General features: G+C 34.9%; 1 protein-coding gene across 1 annotated transcript in view; it reads right to left on the bottom strand.

Moving 5' to 3' along the window:
• Prp6 (pre-mRNA processing factor 6) overlaps positions 1–23,272 on the bottom strand; it is a 40,345-nt gene that overhangs the window by 5,508 nt on the left and 11,565 nt on the right. The window contains exons 7-21 of the mRNA XM_089254243.1: positions 18,576–18,670; positions 17,759–17,840; positions 14,400–14,531; positions 13,359–13,453; positions 12,977–13,041; positions 12,724–12,851; positions 7,534–7,659; positions 6,951–7,412; positions 6,513–6,634; positions 5,522–5,615; positions 4,631–4,795; positions 3,934–4,110; positions 2,379–2,580; positions 1,266–1,404; positions 1,008–1,134 (exon numbers count right to left, since the gene is read on the bottom strand). Of these exons, the coding sequence (XP_089110369.1) occupies positions 1,008–1,134; positions 1,266–1,404; positions 2,379–2,580; positions 3,934–4,110; positions 4,631–4,795; positions 5,522–5,615; positions 6,513–6,634; positions 6,951–7,412; positions 7,534–7,659; positions 12,724–12,851; positions 12,977–13,041; positions 13,359–13,453; positions 14,400–14,531; positions 17,759–17,840; positions 18,576–18,670 (2,211 nt within the window). The remainder of the gene's footprint in view (positions 1–1,007; positions 1,135–1,265; positions 1,405–2,378; positions 2,581–3,933; positions 4,111–4,630; positions 4,796–5,521; positions 5,616–6,512; positions 6,635–6,950; positions 7,413–7,533; positions 7,660–12,723; positions 12,852–12,976; positions 13,042–13,358; positions 13,454–14,399; positions 14,532–17,758; positions 17,841–18,575; positions 18,671–23,272) is intronic.

The raw sequence follows: 23,272 nt of genomic DNA, 5'->3' as shown, positions 1-23,272 counted from the left end.
GTTGATTTAGATCTATGAAAGCACATACATTCAGGCCATCAAAAATGCACTAGTAAACAATAATAAATCTACACCCCTGATTGCAACACCATAGCTTAAGGAAACAGTTATTTTTCGGATATTATGCTGAGGTGAACTCTGAAAGAAAAGTAATCATGTCTCTGCTGGGACTCGAACCCAGGCCCTCTTGCATACCAGCAAGCATGCTACCATCTACACCACTGGAGACATCACCCTGCCTTCTTATTTCACACACTGTGGCATGAGGCGCTGAAGTAGAGGCATCAGTAGCCTCTCTTAACTTCATGAAATAACCCCCGTGTGGGACGGTTTAGAGAGAGATAGATGGCTTTTTCTCAGCCCGAGATATCAAGGAAACAGTTATTTTTCAGATATTATGCTGAGGTGAACTCGGAAAGAAAAGTCATCACACCGTCTCCGCTGAGACTCTAACCCAGGCCCTCTTGCTTGCCCGGTATGCAAGAGGGCCTGGGTTTGAGTCCCGGCGGAGACATGATGACTTTTCTTTCCGAGTTCACCTCAGCATAATATCCGGAAAAGAACTGTTTCCTTGATATCTCGGGCTGAGAAAAAGCCATCTATCTCTCACCATGGCTTAAATTCATTTCGAGCAGGAATTATAAGAAAATTCTAATAGACCAACTTGATAGCACTATTCCGCAAGCGTCCAATCAGGATGCCACATTAGTATCTCACGCAGACTCACAGCTTCATTCTTAACACAACGTTTGAAGTGAACATACTTTTCCCACTGAGCAACCAAGCATGAAGATTTGGTATTCAACCCAAGTGGGAAACTCGGTCAGCATGACTAGTGGTTAAAATTTTCCTCTGAAGATGGCACCCATTGGTGTTGATATGCATTAGGACTTATTGCATTTTCGTGTATTTGCCTTATTCATTGGTGTTGTCTTAATATACTTGGGCAAAGTTGATCAAATCTTCCATATTTACATCTAATGTAAAGTGAATAAAAGACTACAAACCTCTGATCCATGGATGAGTTCGAACTTGTAGAAAAACGCCCATGCATCCCCCAAATCGGGATCTATTTTGACTGTTCTGTTGAACCACTCTCTGGCTTTGTTCGTTTTCCTCTCGGACCAGAACAACCTGAAAATTTTAGGGTCACATATAACAATGTTAATTTGAAAGAGGAGAGCATGGGGGAGTAAAAAAGCAAAACTAAAATCATTCTGCAAATCAAATTATGATAATGTCAAAAATTCATCAATTAAACTCACTTTGAAACGGCCAACAGAACATGTGGGTCATGTTCGCATCTTTTCAGAGCATCAACGCTTTTCGTCTTTCGTTGAGGTCTTGATTCCAGAAATATAGCTTCTGCCCACAAAATTCCACTCGATGGACATTCTTGCATAGCTTTTGATAAAAAAGAAATAAATAAGATAAAGGAAATTCAGTACCGAGAGAGAGTTATTTCAATTTGAAACTGAAACAATCACGTTTTATTGACTTAATAACAGAATCAAACCCATAATTCAGCAATTTCAAACTATATGTATTGATTGACATCCTAGGGCACTGCAAGTTTTTTTAGGGATAAAATTATATCAAGTATAGCAATATTGTAAGAAAATGTGCTATCTAGTTGTAATTGCATTAAGGTGTGGGTGGCTGCGGGACACTCATACTTTTGCAGCGTTTTTGTTTTCCATTCCTGTTTCAAGGAATTAACAACTCTATTGATAATAGAGTTGATCCTAGCAACCATGACTACCCAAGTTTCAAGGATCATTGATATTCCTATGTGATGTCATGATGTGGTCCCGACAGCCTTGACATCAATGTTTCAGCACCAGATGCTGTTTCCTCTATTTCCATATGACATCACCTAAAACCAAAGCCTGGGATTGGTTGGCGGACCAGTTTTGCCATGACTGCCATGGTTTCCCCTCCATATAAGGAAGGTGTGGTGTTGTGTCGAGGCTTACTTCTGTTCACACACTGTTACTGATTACCGTCATGTTAAGAGCTGAGCCGTGTGTGCATATTATCATTAGGCCTATTTCTGAATTTTGAAGCATTTAAGATGACAGATGAAACAGATATGTAACCGGTGTGTCACAGATAGGCTTGTAATTCTCAACCTGTGTCTCACAAGTGCTAGCAAAGTGGGTATGCATTGTTGCTCCATGTGCGCTTATTTTACGTTGTTGCTCCATGTATGCTTATTTTGCATTGTTGCTACATGTGTGGTTATTTTTATGTAAGCAAGGGGGCGGTGGTAATTTAATAACCCTTAGGTGTACAATGTTTTATTTATCAGCAATCCACTCACCCCCCAGTTTAAATACAAATCAATTAACGTGTTTGTAGAAAAAAAAAAGCTGAACCTTTAGCCATGAGTGTCATCGCAATATCCTTGAAGCCATTCCTCTGCTCAACTCTGATAGCTTCTAAAAGCAATTCTGGTGTTTTTGGATTTCTGAGTCTTGCTTTTTCCAACACAGACCTTGCTTTTATCAAAGCACCAGAACGTTCTTCTAACTGCGACAGCAAAATCCAGAGAGGAATAGAAGTCGGACATGCCTTCAGCTACAGAGGAAAATTAGATCAAATTAAAAATAAATAAATTTTCATTTTTCTTATCCATAATATTGCACAGCCATTCCTGATTTACGAGCGAGTACCATTCTGAGTATCACCAACAAGTCAAAATCATGCTGATTGATAATTTCTGACATCAGAAACAGAACAGTCCAGTTCAAAATGAGAAAAAATAACTTTACCTTAAAAACGTGGGTTGAGTTATGAAGTTAATTTAGCAGTATTTTAATGATTCTGTTTCAAAAAACTGTTCACAAATAGGGGGGGGGGGGTGATTATAAGCATACACTCTCACATCATCTTTAATAAGCTAACATCGTGGAATAGTGTATCATGTTTCACAAAACACTTATAAATTGTAGGTTTCGAGTCTATGTTTCGATAACAATACTTTTAAATGAAAACAACATGCACATGCTTTAATCTATATATAAAATTAATTGTGTGTGTGTGTTCGATACAATTTTAGGTCAATCATTGTCAAATTTTGCATATATACCAAACAGGACCCGACTTGAATGATAGGCTACTTTAAGTTCCGTCAGTTTGGGGCAAATGCCCAAAATGGGTAAAAAACTGTCAGGCAACAATGGTTCCTGGGCCTCAATAATCACTTTTGAAATGCTTACTTCGGTCACTGTAGTTCCCTAGCAATGCGTTTCAGACATGCTTGTGCCTTTACAATGTCACTTTTTCAATCCTCCCAGTAATTGAAGAAAACCTGGGCAGTGCCTGCAATTATAGCTAGTAGCACATAAATAATTGCAGCCAGACATCAATTTAATGACAGTCACAACATCAGCAAAAAAATTATCATTCAATCAAGAATATTGCAAAATACAGGATGCTCACAAATATCTGCACATTTACCCAAAATATGCACGTTTTTGCATTACTTGATTTTTTCAGGAGATAACTGAATTAGCAGCCACTTCCTGCACAGATTAGTCTTTTAAAAAAATTTAGTCCACAAAGTTCTTAAAGATGACCGATGTTAAATATACACGTTGCCTTTGTGACTGTTGCACCATTCATGGCCTTTTTTGAAGCATTCTGGTTTTTTTTCAAAGAGTAGAATATGAAGACCCTCAAATGAATTTAGATACGTAAAAAAACGATGATTATGATGGAAAAAAATCCTAACATGTTGTTTTAGAAGAAAGATATATAAATTTCATAGTTAAATTTGGGAAATTATTCTGAATCTATGATTAAATCTGAGAACTGACACCATGAATTTTAATAAGGTCTTGTCTGGACCATAAAATTCCTGCCATTGAATCAGGGACTATCTCAATCAGTTTGATTGCACTAAGTATGTAATTGCAAAACAATGATTACCCCTTTATTATAAGTGTCTCGAGATTCATCGATCAGATTTTCTTGCTCGGAAATTTGACCTTTCATCATCCAAAGCTTCGCGAAGTTCGGATATTGCTTCAGTCCTTCTTCCAGCAAAGATTTTGCTCTTTTCAAGTCTCCAAGAGCCCATTCAAGTCTCACTGATTTCATCATGACCTGAGTGTGGGAAAAAATTTATTAAATTTTTCATCGTGCAGTTTCATGAGTTGGCAAAGATTCCAAAAGTGAACAAATGAAAAGAAAAAAAAAGTGAGCCTCATGAAAGACTATAATTTAGAAATCCATATTCTGTTCATTTGAAGGTGCCCAGTATGTGTTATCTATAAACTGGTGGTCAAAATTAAAAATGCAGTATTTACCGTAATTTCTTGTTCATAGCTCATACCATTATATAGCTTGTAAGAGAAAAAGTGTACTAAGTGTACTATAAATTTTTGATTGATGGTTTGTATTTGAGGGTCGTTGCTCCTTCCCCCCCCCCCCAATGCCACTAGTGGAATTGGGAAAATCAAAAAGTTTTGTAATTAAAAAATATTTTGCATCGCTCACAAGAGCATTGGAAAACATTTTATTTCTTCTGGGAAAGCCGGGCTATACACAAGAAATTACGGTGCATCATCTATGTATCATGAGAAATGTATTTTTTTCTTCATAGTTTACAAATAAATGAGTGTACCCTCGCAGTCGGAGCACTAGCTCTGGCTTTCGCCAGAAGTAACCTCGCCCTCTCATATTCAGAGTTTTCACTCTCCAACTTGACGGCAGCAAGCCAAATCTCTTCGCTGTTTGGATTAGCTTGGAAAGCATGAGACAAGATGATCCTAGCTGCTGGAACATCACCCTGAAATTGAGGAAAATAAAATGTATTAATAGTATGAAAAATCACAAGATGCTGTAAATGATGCATAACATCAAAGGTGAAGACAGAAAATAACATGATTGTTTAAATTGTAAAGAGATCTGGAGGTTTAGCAGAGGGCGAAAGAAATCAGTTTTTTATGACTGTTGATATTATTCAGATTTTCAAAAGTAGTAAACAGGACATTGCAAATCTTGCTGGTAGAGACTATTATTACTACCAGTACAGACTGGTAGGGCGAGACAGGCAGAACGCTGCTACTTGACACACATATGCATGATATTTTCCAATTTAGTATTTCATTAAAACGATAAAAAGAGCCCCTAAAAAGTGCTTGAGCCTGGCCCCTGAGATAGTCTTTACTCACAGTGAAAGCAAACTGTCAGTTTTTTTAGTTGTGATCACATGATGCTCGACAGAGAAGACCAATATGCAAAGCCTCATTTAAACTAGTGCCCATCTAGGAGACTTTGGTATATGTACTACTTGTAAGAAATATCGTATTTATCAAATTAAAGTCTGCTAAAAAATTTTAAAATATTTACTAGACTTGCAAGATATTACTCATCAATTGAAACAATTTTTTTTTTTTTTTGTGTTTTGTCTTGCAAAAACACTCATAATCTGATGTTCTACTGCAATTCTTATTCTCATAATGAAGTCAAAATTTCAGTGTAATAAATGACATGATATAATTTGGATACTCACAGCAAGCCATTTTGATTTGGCACCCATCAGCCATAGAACCTCAGCTTTAGGACAATGTGCCACTGCCCTTTTGAGTAATGCTTCAAGTGATTCCCTGAAAGTCATAAACATGTTTAGTTAATCACACTATGATTTATTTGAAGTTTTTAAAAAAAAATCTTTACGTACATTACACAAATCAGTTTGTAGAGCTCTTTATGTGGACAATGCTCAAGCTTCAAATATCAAAAGCAAGTGGTATTATCATTATCATGTTATTTAATATCATGCATAGCTAACAGGGCATGTGGTATTTCACTGGCAAACCGCTGATCCTATAGACATACCTCCAATTAGAAAAACTATCCAACTAATGTGTAGTACTCAGATATGCCATCCATATTGCCGGGGGGATGTATAGTCATTAAAATAAAAAATTTTACTTTTTATATGACCACCCTATGCTCAAGAACCCAGGCACAAAGTTGTTTTTTCTCTCCTGATGCCAAAAAAAAAAAAAATAAAAAAATAATAATAATGATGATGATGATGATGGAGGAAAGTAGGGAAAACACAGCATTTAATGCAGATAAAATGATTTACCCTTATTTAACACTGTTTTTTTCTAACTTTCCCCAACTTTTGAATTCAAATACCTCACTGAGTGTTGCACTTAAAAACAGGGAATTTCTTTTGTTTGCTTTAGGAAAGAAAGGGCAACAACTTAGTAATTGGGTTCTTGAGCATATGGTATCCGAATAAAAAATTAACATTTTTATTTTGATGACTATACAAAACCCTTGCAATATGAATGACATATCTGAGTACTACACGTTAGTAGGATAATTTTTCCTAATTGGAAGTATGCCTCTATGATTAACCATTCACCAGAAAAATACTATGTGCTCTGTTACTTATGCACTATGTATAAGGTGATTTATGAACTCGTGTCTAGAATTTCTCTGATGGGGAAAATTTTGTACTTGTACATGATAAAAAAAATAATAATTACCTTGATCCATGAGATTTTTCAAAATGAGCCGCTCTAAGCCAGATACTTTTCTTGCTGGGAAATACTGACAATGCATGTGCATATATAGCCCTCGCACATTCAATTGCTCCTTGAAATGCACACTGAGGAACGAAAGAGATAAAGGCTAAGAACACATGTTTAGACATAAAAAAAGTTTGTGAGAAGTCAAATGAAGCAAACTTGTCAATCAAAATATCAAATTTTCTAAGTGAATATAAAAAAAACCTATTGAATCTTGAAAACTGATTATAAACAGAACATGCATAAGCTAATTTCTGCTCCAAACATAAACCTCTTCTATATATATTCAAATTTAGTTGGTTAGTTGCAACTAAATATCCACAATATAATGGTGCATAGAAAATTAAGACTAAGAAACTTTAAAACATACAAAAAAGTGGAAATATAAAAACTCACTGTTTCGGCATCTTCCATCCATGTATGCTTCTTGTCTTCATCTTCAACGCCTATTCCTATTATAGTCCTCACAATAGACTGGCATGTCAAGACAGAAGAAGCCTTCTCGCATTCGATGGCATCCTTCAACCACTGCTCTCGATTTATCTCGACGCCATTGGATCTCAATGAAGTTACAGCTCTGTCTACAATTTTCTCTACCATGTGTGTGTTGCCATGAGCTTCTTCAAGTTTGGCTGCAGTTATCCAAATTTGCCTGTCAGTTGGTATGTTCTCTCGCGCTTTGTTCAAAACTTTACGGGCATTCTCGTAGGTTTCCAGACGTGCCAATGCTAGCCAGAGCTCTACACTTGTTGGACAGCACTCTACAGCTCTGCTGAGAAGGATTCTAGCATCTTCTGGTTCTTCCAGCTCTACTGCAGCTTTCCATAGACGAACAGAATTAGGAATGTGTTCAAGAGCCTGAAAATGCACATAAAATTGATCAAACTCTATTAAGTCAGAGACAAAGATGATTTCTTTTTGCACGATTCTAAAACTACTCTATCCAGTATGTAATTTGTAAAAGCAAAAATTGGCTTACTTTTCTGAAAACTCTTTTTTTGGCTTTCATTTCAGTTTCGAGATCAGCTGCTTTTATCCAAATTCTTACAGAGTTTGGTGTGTGTCGAATAGCTTGTGAGATGACAGCTTTTGCCAATTCTGCAGGCTGAGAAAAAAAAATTCTTTTTTGAAAATTGAAAAAAAAGAAAATCAAAGAAATATTAATAAAATGAAGAAAGATTGCATCAAGCTTTTTGTATGACATAATTACTGCGTAAGAACTTTATGAGTTATACAAAATATGATACATGATAGAATGCAGCATATTCATTTTTTTTTAAATATAAGGAAATATTTAGTAATGGGTAGAAGCTCCAAACATGTATGTTTTTTTTTTTAAACCCTCATAACAGTACAGTCGGCTCCCCGTATTCGCGAGGGTTACGTTCCAGGGGTGACCGCGAATACGGGAAATCCGTGAATAACCGTAACCATAGTTTTTTCTTGTATATCTTGTTTATTGAGCAGCATGAGAAGAGCAGGGTAACGCAGAGGTATAAGGGAATGTAAAAGAGGGTGCAGAAATTGTTGGCGATGTTTTATGAAAGAACATTGTGATTTCTATTTGCTGTTTCTTCTCCATATCATCAAGTATGTTGGGATATAATGACAAGGCTTCCTCTACCAATTTTTCTACATGTGAAGAGCGTACCATAGAGGGATCTATGCCATGAAAACAATATATTGCTGATTTGAGCGTGCGAAGCCCTTCCGCTATGTTACTCATGGTGAACTTGTCTTCCACTTTTTTAACTTGATCTTCTTGATCTGGTACCGCTTCAGTTTCAGGAGCCGTCAACTGCATCAATTGCTCTTCGATCAATACCTCTGAACTGCTATTAATTAGCTGTTCGACTTCTATATCTATATCATTGAACCATTCTCCACCCACTTGTTTCGCTAACGTGACAATGACTCTTCAGTTGGCTCTGTAGAATTGGTTGTCTTTTAGCGCACATTGTGGCCAAAGGAGTTAATCCAACCCGAGGTGACCGTTTCTCACTTGGGAGTTGCCATGGCTCTAGTGATGAAAGTAATGCCATTAGCGAGCCATTCTAAACATGAAAAACTCAAGTTTTGTAAACAAAACACATCAATGATGATTTCTGAGTGTTGCAAAAAAAAATTTCCATTAAGGAAAAAAAAACCCCACGAATACAGAAAACGCGAATACAGGGGAGCCGACTGTACATTCAATTGGAGCAAAAGAACAATTTTCAGCTCAAATTGTGATTCTGACTTAGGGACTAGCCTAAACTTCTCTACAGGTTGCTCAGCGAACAGAATGATAATACATATGATGAATGACCAACTAGGCCACTTTCTAATTGGCTGTCTATAAATGACATAGATAGTCCAAAATTTGTTATTGTTTTTACCATTTTGAGACACTTTCTATCTAAAGAAGGGTAATCAGATACCTTAATCAATTATACTTCAACAATGTTATTTTCTATAAAAAAAGTTATTTTTTTGTCAATTTTTAAGCAAAAATCATATAATGTTTGAGACAGTTACATTCTATGAACGAAATGTTTTGTTATTTTTACAGCACATTCAGCTAGTGATGATGCAGGTTATGAAGTAAAATTTGAAGGATATTGTATGATATGCTCTCAATATACACCCAAATCTGTTGATTTATGTGTGAATTTTTTAGTTAAAAAAACACATGTAATAGACCTTAAATTTTAGTTCATAACTCTTTAGCCATCTGGAATAAAGTCACGCCACCACTTCCTTCAAGGAATGGGAGACTTACAGGGCTCCGGTCTGGAAGCTTATAACAAATCATATTTTGTGTTTTTTGCACCATAAATTTGTTACGCAAAGGACCTATGAGAAATCCTAACCTTAATGCCTTTAATGAATCAGAAACTCAATAATTTCTTTTTTCTCTTGCCGAAACCAGCCTGTCTCAACTTCTTTTTTTTTTAGCGAAAGCCATTTAATCTTCTCTATGCGAAACTGTTTTATCTACACAAAGACCCTATGGAAATCATTGTTTACATTGAATATTTTCAGAATTTATGAACAATGGCACCAGGACTGTCATTGTTACAACAGATGCTCAACAATCCAGTCATGAAACAATGTGAATTTCCATTGTTACAAAAATATAAAAAGGAGTAATACCAGAGACCCTTTATGTGTGTATGGCGTCGGCTGGTGTTACCGACTGATTCCTGAAGGTTTAGCATTTTGTACCTGAACTTTCTGAGGTCGATGAAGTGTGTGATTCGTATGGTGGCCTTGGTGAAGAGCGGGGACTCCCTGAGTCCTTTTTTTTGCGGGATCACTGTTTGACTTCGCAGAGGTTGAAGAAGGGAATTTTATGAAATGCTACTGATCATCGTGGAAAAAAATCTTTTTTTTTTTCAAGATGTTAAGGAGCCCAAGTTTTTCTTTTATGTGCTGTGGTCTGAGTTAGATCCTCTCTGGTCATGTTTGAGGATGTAATATTACCCCATACATTCATTTACGGGGGGTGGGGCGCAAGCCAAATCCCCTGGAGCGAGAAATCAAGCACCAATTATTTTCTAAAATGATTTTTTTAAATCAAATATTTCGTCATAACTCCAAATCAAAGAATTGCCATGTAAAAACGAATTATCAAATGAATTGATAATGGCACTAATAATTGAATTCTTTGTGAAATTAGTTAATGCATAATTTTTCTAGCTCTTCTTAAGACACCCTTTTCTAGGTCTACCTATTACTGGGCATCATTGGAACACAGATTGCTACCAGCCAGTCACTGGGACAAAACTTGTAAGCCGAAGCCCAGTAAAGCTCATGAAGAAGGATCAGAAAAAACAAATGTATTCATGTCAAAAATTTCAAGGTTACTTACCTCTATATCCCAACAAATAACCAATATATTCAGTCACCTGTTATCTATTCAAAAAATAAATGTCAGCACTATGACAAGCACTGCAGAATAACAAAGTTCATGTTAGGTTCACAACACATTCTAACATGAATTCATTTGTTAAAATTTTCGTAGAGGAATATAGACGAGGCCCATGTGTAGGTTAGTAGTAGTAGATGGGATAGAAGAAAAGATTAGAGAGAACTAGAAATCGGACAGGAGACAACAGTCAGTGCTGTGCATCTCATACAGAAAAGATATTCACCAGCTACAAATTTCAGAACTGTTGGTTTTCTCATAGAAATGCAATTTCCTGCAGCCTAAAAAGCATACGTAGCGAATTCTGCTCTGCATGTCTAAATACATTTCAACCTATTGGATCAGCAGGCACCCCTCTTTAATTATTGCTACTAGGTAAAACAGCTCCTAATGCTCAATACACACACACACTGTTAGGTTTCATGAACTGGGAGGGGCGATTTGAGTTTTGCTATGAAAGCTTGGGATCTTCCAAACTTCCTTCATTTTTTATATCAGTTCAAATTTTAAATTTTTGAACGATTTTTCCTGATGACTTCTTTCTATCATTCTTCTCTCTCAGAGGAAGGAAGGTTCGACTACGGGTTCTTAATGTTTTGTGTTTTACTGAAAATTTGTGCCAGTAATATAAAGTCCACCGATTCAGTGTACCAATAAAATGAAGACTACACTCTTTTAAAACATAATATTCTGGCATAGCAATGCAAAAACAATGAGTTCAGTTTATTGTTTTCTCATTCAAGCTCATTGAACCCCTGAAGCCTCTCCAAAGACTCCTGATTAAGAACCACTGCTTTTGAATAAGTAAAAGTAGACAGAAATGGGGTGGGGGGGGGGACAAAGTGGGACAAATTCAAGGAGACATAGTGAAAAATAATGGTTCTCACGATTTGAAGAAAAACAAAACAAAAATAACTTTTCTATGGAACCAGGCCTGTCATTTGGGAGAGGGGGGATAGAGATACTTTGGTGGGGCATGGGGCATAGCCTAAAAATAGTTGGGAACCACTGGTCTACAGCCACATCAGATTGTTTCACTTACGCTTAGATGAATTACAAAGGAAAATCACCATGTGATCACTTTTAGCCAATAGGCATCCCCAAATAGAAAACACCTTAAGTGTGGTTCTTGATAGCATCACTCTATGGTGTCTTGTTTCTAGTACAAGGATTGGTTGGCCAGTTTTTCATTAATTTTTAATTTCCTTTGTTTTAAAAATTAACTAAAAATGTAAAATACAAACGTGTATTTCACCACACTTACCCTGGACAGAAGATGGGTAAGAGGTAATGTTTGAGTGGCAAATAATAGCTTTTTGTTTTATATGAAAATTATTACGCAAATAACCAAGGTTTGAATCCTGGCCACGGCGCCACTAATATTGCGTGGGCTATGTCATAAACATATTAAAATCCAACAAACAATAGTCATTGAAAACGTGTACACTGTTGTGTGCCACAAAATAAACTTTTAATCAATTACTCAAGCATTCACTACAATTAGCCTAACTCTAATTATTTGAACAGACAATTTCAATCAAAGTAATGAGAGAATAATTTTCATAAAAAACAAAAAGCTATTATTTGCCACTTAAACATTACCACTTACCTACCTTCTGTCCCGGGCCTCTGTGGGGAAATACACGTTTATATTTTACATTTTTATTTAATTTTTAAAGAAAGAAAATGAAAGATTAATGAACAATTGCCTGACTGATCCTTATACTTAAAAGACATACCACAGAGTGATGTTATGAAGAGCCACACGTAAAGACGTTTTCTATTCGGGGATGCCTATTGGATAAAAGTGATCAAATGATGGGGTTTTTTTGGAATTCATCTAGACGTCAAGAGAAACAATTTGTTGTGACTGTAGACAAAACAGTTTCATATAGAGGATATCAAAGGGCTTTTGTCAAAAAAAAGAAAAAATAATAAGTTGAGATAGACCTGAATTGGTAAGAAAGAGCAAAGAAAAAAAAAGATTGAGTCTATGATTTATTAAAGGAATTAAAATACTTATGGGAAAATGCTCTCACAACACTTCCCAAAGACTGCAGCCTCATGGCCTGGCTCCAGGATGGAAGGAGTAAAGGGAGTGTCTATGGTTACACAGCCCCAATTTTAGAGATTTCCCCCTTCCTACTTTTTCCTCCCTTTGTCTGACAAGCTGATTAAATATCATAGTACCAAAAACCGTGCTGATCATCAAAAACCAAACGGTGATCCATGGGAATGATTTGTATAATCGATACATACTTGTAAACGAGCAGCTTCAAGCCATACATCCTCAGACTTCGGACACATCTCACAACCTTTCATTATGACATTTCGAGCAGACTGAATTTTGCCTGTGACTTCTTCTAATCTAGCTGAGGCAATCCATGCTGTATAATGGGGAAGAAAAAAAAAATGCTGCAGTGACTTACTGAAAATCTGAAAACTATACATATAAATAATAAACACTTAAAAATGCCAATAAAGAAAGTGATAAAAATGCATGCAAACTCACCTGGAGGATGGTTTGGATTGGTTTCTCGCACACTCTTCAACAACAATCTAGCTTTCTTTATGTCACTAGAAACAAAAAAATTTAACACATGAAGCGATACACCTTATGATTACAAATACATTATCATGAAGGGGGAAAACAGTCAAATATGTGGTAAATATTATTTCACACGTATTTAAACTGATACATCATCAAGAGTTCAAAACTCTCATGAATTTTGTGTATCATGTCATACAATATTTAATGATCATAAACGTTGCACTTAATTATTAATAGCCAGCACTATCTAACGTTTCAAATCTGCAGAGATGGGGGGGGGGGCGGAAATCAAAACGCAACAGCAGAACTTTCAATACAGATTTTTTAAAGTTAAATGTTTTACCTGATATCAGCCCCATAAGATGGAATCATGGATTGCAAATCGGTCAGATAGCCCTTTGGATCAACCACAGTTTGTCCACAAACAGAATCTGATACCTATAAAATAAAGAAAAACATACGAAAAAAAAAAAAAAAATTAATATTGCTCATGAAACAAACGATTATACAAATAGATTAAGATAGCACACATGTGTATAAATCCAAAATCAAGTTTCAGAGCAGCAACTACACAAACAATTCAAAAGGGTTGCAAGTAATAAAAACCATTTAAAAATACTATTACTAGTTTAATAATACTGTTAGTTAACAATACTACTACCGCTAGTTTAAAAATATTGCTGAGGTAAATGCGGGAGTGCAACAATGTTGAGAAGGTTGCTCACAACAAGCAAAGATTATAGTACTATTTGATATTAAAATTTTTTATTTAAAATTTATACATTTTTTAGGATACAAAAGGAGGATCATCTGACAAGCGTGTACAGAGGACAGAAAAGGTAAACATACACACAGACTTCTTTGACCAGAAAAATACACTCGTTGCCAACATAAGAAAAATAATAATATTAAACACAATGTTGTTGTAAATAACAAACTAACAAACCATTCTAATATGTTTTTCAACTCCGGATAAATGTAATCAAATCAAATGTATCCTCTTGTATAGGCCTCTAGGCCACTAATATTGCATAAATAAATTTTAATGCACCTAATTTTTAAAATGAATTTTAACAAAATTACTGTGGATAACACAGAACTCAGTTAATTCAGGATCAGATAATCAGGGTCGTATTATATTTTACATTGATATGAATTGAATTTATCAAGAAATTTTTCTAGCAAATTCCCCAATTTTCAAAAAGAAAGTAAAATCTTTCTTTCCTTTAAATTTAGATTGTTTTCATGATTTGGAACTGAGGATTGTACAATAAGGCATCATGATTACCAGCACAAATACAGGTTATTTATTCAATAATATGAAGTCATTAAACAAAAGTCCTTAAACAATAAATATTAACGAGTAAAATAAACCTGGAACAACCTGATTCAGTTTTATATCCATTAAAGTATTTCTTGCTTGACCAATTTTCCTCAAATCCAAGTCAACATTGGGTGTAGACCATCCTGGTGTGTTGGTTCCAGGATATGGTGTCATCAACCCACCAGCATAGCCCTGAAATTAACGAATACCATAAATGAAGTTTTGAAACTTAACATAAAAATGGTAAGAGGAAAGCAATGAAGCAATCACAGAAAGTTGTTTTAAGAAAACTATGCCAATCAACAAAAAATGAATTATTTTTAATGATTCACATTTTCATGAACTAAAGATAAAAATCAATGTTCTGATCAAAATTCACAATCGTGGTGTCTACAAAGCAAAAAGAATTGAGTAAATATGGAACTCGACCACTACATTATACAGCATTTGAAGAATTGGAGTTGTTTCAACAGATTTTTACGAATGTTCATTTTGGAATTTCCTTCCTCAGCTATTATCTCAGACATAGAACATTCTGCAGTTAATTAATAGTAGGGCTGACCCAACTAATAGATAAATTATTAAAAAATAGAAACTTCATCTGGTTTTAATTCATTTTTTGAATATGTTTACATTGGATGAACGCAGGTGTCGAGGAGATATGATCGAAGTGTTTAAAATTTTCAATGGGATGGATAGGATGGACCATGAAGTTTTAGTACACCGCCAATCGACTGCTTTTACAAGGGGACACCAGTATCGATTGGTGAGGGACAATGCAAGGTTATGGTGTCGCAGGGAATTTTTCTCGAATAGGGTTGTTAATAAATGGAATAGCTTACCCCCGGAGGTAGTAAATTGTAACACAATTGACACGTTTAAAAAGAAATATGATAAACATGTTGGGGTAAATCGAGAAGCTATCCATTCTTAGAATAAGACAACCATAAGTATTCTTTATGGGCATTGTATAATATTTTATCATGTGTATATATTGTTTACAATTTGTGTTAATTGCATTTTTAGTTGGGTTGCTGTATTTTTGAAATATATGACAAAAATATTTTTATGGGCATCTTCTTATCAGCCACCTCGTTGGGCATTTGCCTGTTGTGGCGTTGTATTTGTATTGTATTTGTATAATTCATGTAAAATTTTTAACACATTTTCTTGTTAATGATGGAAAGAACACGCCATCTATATCATCAGCTGGGGCAGACTTTATAGACCTCGGCCGAGAAAGGGTTTTCAACACTTTGCAATAGATGGCCCTAATTTGCATTCAAAGACCACTCAGGCTTAGCAAATACAATACAAATACAAATACAACGCCACAACAGGCAAATTGCCCAACGAGGTGGCTGACTTAAGAACATCATGGATCCCCGAGCCCTACCTACTACTGCTATACCACACATGCACCCCCCCCCGCCCCCGCGGAACCCCCAACGAAACGGTACATGCGGGAATGTACGTGTAGTGAAACCTGACGTGAAGTTTTTTTTTTGTTTCTCTCTAATGCTTGTTATGTGTAGTTACATAACATTACATATACAAAGGTGAACTCTCCAGACGACAAAAAGTAAACAACAATCCCCCACTTAACAGTATTACTTTAGTGTGATTTCTGACCACGAGGTTCTGATGACGGCTCTCAATTGTACAGTTGAAATGCAAAAATCAGTAAAAAGAAAAAATTCATTTGTATTAAAAATGTGTTCAATTCAAAATTTTCTGTGAATCAATCAATCATTAATCACAGTAAAAATTTTAGTTCCACTAAGTGACTTGATCAATCTTATTGAAATTTGATTAAAATGCTCGTTGAAAGTCTGCAAATTAACTTGATTTATTTGGCAAAATCAATTAGATTCTTAAATTATGTTTCTATACATAATATTTTAGATAAGTGACCATATGGCAGTGGCTCTCAAACTTTTGTCACCCGTGGCTTCCTTGATCAATTCATGGTTTATCTGCAGCTCCTAGAATATAGTTTGGTAGATATTTTCCCATAAAAAGAACCACTTTAAAATATAAGTATAGACATACAAATCAATATTTCCAGCTTGTCCTGATACCGCAACAAAGGTTGGTGACGCCCCCCCCCCCAGGAACCATAATGGTGACTCAAAATTTGAGAAACACTGCATATAGATATTGATCCATATATTAGATAGTGACTATATTCTTGAATCAATAATTTTATCAAACTTCTCTGCATTGGAAAATAAAAGTTGTTTTATCGAAAACTGGCGAGGATTTCAGTTCCAAATTAAGTTTGATGGGAATTTTAATAAAAAAAATCCCAAAATATATTCTCAATTGTGAACAGCAGTTTTGGTTTGGCATTTAGGAAGCATGAGCCTCTCATCCCATCAGTATTGTTTGGGAGTATTAGATCTACTTCCTACAATTTCTAAGGGTGACAGTATGAAGATTGAGAATAATTTCAAAATCAGTCACAAACCTAAAATCAATTTTCTAAAAAGAACTACATGATCTGAGTTAAGAAGTTCCAGGATATGACAAGCATATTAAGCATATTGAATTGCTTAATGTGGGTGAGTAGAATTTCTCAATCAATTCCTATATTAGTGAACATCTAGGAAATAGGTGCGCGAAATAATATTTTTGTAGCACCAATTAATATTATACGGTTACTAATACTATGGTTGTTATGGATGATTAGCATTAAAAAATAGTTAATTAAAATTTTATTAATCAGTCAATCTATCAGTCAGTCTATTAATTAAGGCTGGGAATCAATTGAATTTTTTTAACCAGTAAAAAAATTCAATTGATTCCCAGCCTTAATTAATAGAAATGTGCATTTCTATCAGTAAAGAAGAAAATTATATCATATGATCAGGATTTTATGAACTTTTCAGAATACTATTTTTAATAATTGCTAAGAACTTTTTGTTCACCTTTGTAGAACAAACCACATTCAATCGGCAGTGTTTATTGATGCATTGATTATATATAACATGACATTGAATAATGATTATTTAATAATATAAGTTTTTTGCTAATCATGCAGATATGAAGTATGAATTTTACTGTTCACATTTTCATGAGTCTACTATTGTATTCATATGGCTTAACAATCGCATCAAAAGTACTAACATGTTCATTGAAAGTTTGTCAATTAACTTGATTATGTCCCAATACATAATATTTTAGATAAGTGATCATATGGGATATGTATTAGATAGTGACCATATTCTAGAATAAATAATTTTATCAAAATTTTTTGGCGTTGGGAAATACAAGTCGATTCACTGAAAACTGATGAGGTTTTCAGCTCCAAAGTGAGTGTGATGGGAATTTTTAAGAAAAGCTAGAAACACATTCACAACAACCAATCGGTTGATTTTTGATTAGCTGATAAGTTTTGCAATAAAAATGTGACATACTCCTTTCATGGGATCAATTTCTGAGACAGAACCTCCAGTGAGTCCTGCTTTTGCAAGAAGTGAATCCGGCATGGGAGTGAACCTATAGATTAATGAAAAGGAAAGAAATTGATGCAGTGCTTTCTTGCAAGACATTCGCACAAGTAGACAGAAAAGTTATTTTTGCTATAAAAATATCACCAAATACATTAATATTTAAGTATAAAAAAAATCCCATAAAACATGAAATCATGTCTTTTTTTTAAAGATGATAAAGAATTCAAGTTCTTTCAAGTAACAATTCAAAGAAATTGCTTCATAACATGCCACACCCCTTTGATGATCTTTTTTACATGGTTTTTTCAACCTAAATGCTTATAACACCATATTAGTTTATTGACTATAACAATAAAATGCAAAACCCACACTAATAATAATAGAAAAGTCAAAACGGCAGAAAAAATTTATCAAGTTTCGGTAATCTCTCAGCCACTTCGTTGTGCATTTTGTCTTTTATGGCTTTGTATTTGTATAATATCTGACACTTTCACTTCCAAAATGGAAAACAGATGGAGCAATACTCGAATACAAAAAAACTTTTCACTCTGACATCATAAACTTATACTGTTATACTACAGACAAAATTTTCCAGCATGCACCAATTTGTTAGAAGCATGTCAGAAGAATTTTTATGTAGTGCATGTACAGTTTTGCGGTAGTAGTAATATCTGACATATAAAATACTGTTGAGCCTGCATTTTTTTCTCACTATAGTTCACCCTTTTCCCACACAGTATAAAGCATTTTTACCAGCATAAAAAAAAAGCATTAAAATTACCGTTCTGGTCTTGGATTTCTTTGTTTTTTGTTTCTTGCATCACCAACATCTGGTATGTTCATCCATTCTGATTCTGACACTGAAGCAAGTTCTCTCTGGAAAGCAGAAAGAAAAACAAAAAAACCATAAGATAATATAATTTCTGACACGAATACCGACCATATTCAACAACATTCCCTCTGATTATTTTTTGACAAATCTGTTTTTCCCCCAGTGCACCCGAATGAAATTCCCTACACATCAAGTCAATGATGCATATTTACTGATTTTACATGCCAAGTAGCTTTTCACTGTGCACACAAAACTTGGGCGGCATAGGCGGAGACAGACTTGAAAGTCTGGGGAGACATGATGATGATTGCTGAGGGGAAGGGCATGACAATGTCTGTTCATATATATGCACATACATTAGATCAATTGGCTTCGCCTTTGACACCACCTTCCCCCTCTAACGTATCTCTATCCCCATGCTTAGAGGAAACACTTTTCAACAATAGTACAAGGCAGAAGAAAAACTCGAACATAAAACTATTCACAATGTAAGATGCAAATTCACCTTATATTCACTGGTAATGAAAAGCCTCTGGTGCTTCAAAATTTTCGTTTGTAAACAAAATGTTTGTAAAAAAATTCTCACTCACCAAAATTTTAAAACACTTTTCTTGCATTAATTTATTAGCATTAGCCAAATTTGATGTCATAACATGTAAGAATTCAAACACAAATACAAAGGCCACATAAAAGTTGGCCATAAAAAATATGGATGTCAAATATACAGTAAAACTTTGTTAAGTCGTCACCCTGATAAGTCGTCACTCCGGTTAAGTCGTCATATTTCTTCAGACCCTTCCAGCTTTCATAGACTACAATGTTATTAAACCCTCGTTTACTCGTCGCTAATTTCGGTTAAGTCATCACTATGAAAAAGTTTGGGAAAGAAGAACAGACTATTTTTATGACTCCCATTAAAAAAACAGCTTGTTAACAGCATTGCCATATGATTAAAAGTCTCTATAAAATCCTATACACCCAAACGGAACAGTTTAAGTAATGAAAGTTACGCTGGGGAAGTTCATTTGCCGACTAAGGTTTTTGGAACGTTGGGGACTGTTCAAGCTAGATCTCATTTCTGCCTCGGCTCCATTGGAGAAACGGGACAAACCGCGAGACACCCAAGCTCTGTCGCAAGAAGCAACGTAAGCACTTCGGGGAAGGGGGGGGGGGGCGAGGCAGGGCATCTCTGGCAAAACCAAAATTTATTGATGTGTCAAAGATTACATATAGTGCAAGGAAATCAAAAATTATGTAAATCGAAGAATCAAATTAATCAAGTTGAGGGAAGGAAATCAAAAAAGATAAAATATAAATTTTGTGTTCAAAAACAATAACTGGTTAAAGAAGAAAACAAACAGAACTTCGGCAAGAATCAAACATGAATTTGAAGTCCCAAAAACAAATAAACACCTTTTTCAAAAATGTTTCTTGTTTACTGCTCCAAAAAATAATGAATTCATTTCAGTCGACAGCTAATAATTGTAACAATAAATATGATGCTTTCATGTACGCAAAAAGTGTAAAAAATTACGAAAATATATTTTAAGATTGTTTTCATAAAATACAATATAAATAGTGGCATCAATGGGAAATATTGGAATAATTTAATCATAGCTGAAATAAACAAACATTTATTATGATGTCATGATACAAAAACAAAATAAGATAAATAATAAGAAAAATAAAAATAAATAAAAAGGATATGTGTGTGTATATATATGTATATGTGTATCTCTATGAGCAGTACGTAGTCATGTGAGTATGTATGTGTATATATGAAGGTTTTGTGAAACGAAAAGGAACATTTATTTCATAGACTAATTATTTATACAAGAAATATCGTGATTCAACAATTTCAGATCTCACAATTCAAATTTTTAGTGTGCATAAATTTTTGAAATATTCATATACTATTACATAACATTTATTAACATAACGTACGGTACTTAGAAAAAAAAATGGCGGCAAAATATAATAATTTAATCCATAGGGCTGCCTGGAAGGACGTTATGTCCCTTGGGGTCCAATATCACTATTTATTGTGTTCATGTATTGTTCTTTCTATGTGCTTTTGTTCTGTCTGTATTTTGTGTTTGTTTTTTGCAAATAAAAAAAAAAATAATAAAAAAGTGCAACGGGCACGGATAATAAATAATCATAGAAAGCATGGACTCTACTAATTTAGGGCTTGAAATTTAAACAAAATATCTTTGTTGAAAAAAATTAGACATTCTTTTCGAAGTTGAGGTCTTCTTTTTACTTTTCCCTGCGCAGGGCCCCTCCACCAAGTCAAAAGTGTTCGAGATTACTTTGAAATTGCATCATGAACTACTGGTGAAGAATTCAAACACTAAAATCAAATTTGATGTATACGTAAAATTAATGTGCAATAGAGAGTTCTGTTATGAAGAAAAACTACTTATTCAAACAGTTGCTCTGTTAGTCTAAATTAAAAATTACTAGTATAAATCAATTAAACAATAAGAGATAAAAAAAGAAAAAATATTTATGTTATAAAAAAAAAGATAAAAAATTGCTATTATTTTTCCTTTCGCAATCTATAAATTTTATTAATACTGTTATTTTGATTCATACTTTAATAAATGTTATATTACTTTAAATTTTTATACGATTTTCATAACATTGCACATTAAAACTGACGGAACTCCACTTGAGCCATCATAATTTTTTCGAAAACTTGAGGAGACAACTTATCAAGGTTTTACTGTATATCTAAACTACATCAAAAATTCAGCAACCCATTAAGTGCAATAAAAAAATCCCTAATTATGATAAAATATAAACATACTGCCAATAAAAAATTATGGTTGTCTCATCCAAGTATGGATAGCTCCTCCATTTATCCCAATATGGGTTCATCATATTTCTTTTTAAACTAAATTGGGTTAGAATTTACTATCTCCGGAGGTAAGCTATTCCATTTATCACAACTCTATTACAGAAAAACTCCCTGCAACACCACAACCTAGAACTATCCCATGCCAATCTATACTTCTTCACCAAACACCAACTCTGGCCATATCGCTATATTGCAATTTACTGCCATTAATGATATGTGTTGGAAATGTAGGCACTGTCTATCAGTGGTCGTCTCAAGTTTGTTAGGGAAAATATCTTATCTATGTCCTCCCTCAGATTCGAACCCAGGACCATGACAGCAACCTTCATGGTGGTAGACGAGCATCTTAAAACCACGGCACTCGGGCAACCAATCTATACTTGGTTCCAATTGTCTTTTTTTTTTCAAACTGAGCACAACTTAGGTCTATTGCCATGGGCAATTTACTACCTAGTGAGTTGTGCCAGAAGTGTGTGTGTACCTAACAGTCTGACTGTGTATCTAGTGTTGTGTCAGATTTTTCAGTGCTACCATCTATATATCAAACGTGAAGTGAGTGAAGTGTTAAGATTGAATATTTGTACCGTTAGTAGACCTGTTGCTCTCTGTGGCGAGATTTTTCTACGAGGAGATTGGCTTGCATTGGCGCCTTGAAGTTGGGAACCACAGAAAACCAACTTCAGCCGACCACCGCTGTAGCAACAGTAGGGTTAGAACCCATGACGTTGCAATGCGAGTCAGTCACTATGACCACTCAACACAGCAGCAGTGCCTCGTTGTCAAAGCAATTGATTGAAAATTTACAGTAAAGCCTCTCTTTTAAGGACACCAGTGGGATGAAAAAATTTGTCCGTAAAAGAGGGGTGTGAAATGCACACTTTTATTATACGGGGAAAATTATAATTTGGCCGTAAAAGAGGAGTGGCCAAATCTTGGGATGGGTGTCAGTTTAGAGGGGTTTTACTGTATTAATAATGCATGGTCCAGTTTATCCATCCCCTTAATATATAAAAACCACACTGTTCTCTGATCATTCACGTTTGTTCACCATGGCCCACGTGTCCCGAGACAAACCAGCTAGGGGGACATAGTAGGGGATATGGTTGGTCTGGAGGTCATTCACATGCTTGCACACTGTTATGGTCATTCACAACTTTCACTGTATTGGTCAACTGTTTCGCTAACATACATACCAGTAGAAATACATATATTAACTACAGTCAATGCTTGTTTCTACAAACTCGTACAGACTTGAACAATTAATTAAGTAATAAAATCAAAAAAATTTTCATAAAGGAAAAGACATTTAAAGAAATGGCATATTGTTCAGTGTCATGCATTAAAAATGAGTCTGTCATAAATTGCAAGTGTATAAAATCAAGTGCTGACTGAAGTTCTTACCCCCTTCGCTTACAAGGTATTGGCAAGAAATTTGGATGCTCTATATTTGATGAATCAGCGATAAATATGGTAGCCTTGTCCAAACCTAACCACACGTTAGAAAAAGGGGAAAAAAGTAGAAGAGAAACGAAAGTAAAGAAAAAACAAATGAAAGAGTAAAACAGTATAACAGATAAGTTTATAAGAATGTAGATATAAAGTAGATCTCTGTTTTCACCTTCCCCAGGGGTGGGAAGTGACAAAGTCCATTTCAGAGCAGTATTGGAGCAACAAAATTCAGGATTTAGAGCAGCAAAATCTAGGATTTTTTTGGAGCAGATATTTATAAATTGGAGCAGTGAAATCAATTTACAAGAATATTTTTGTTACCCCCACCTCTTTT

The sequence above is a fragment of the Pholcus phalangioides genome, unplaced genomic scaffold (assembly GCF_987345545.1).
Source record: "Pholcus phalangioides strain wild (caught in Gottingen) unplaced genomic scaffold, Ppha-v1.0 ptg000040l_1, whole genome shotgun sequence".
Lineage (NCBI taxonomy): Eukaryota > Metazoa > Arthropoda > Arachnida > Araneae > Pholcidae > Pholcus > Pholcus phalangioides.
The sequence above is the reverse complement of the archived record's forward strand: the minus strand, read 5'-3'. Positions and strand labels throughout refer to the sequence as shown.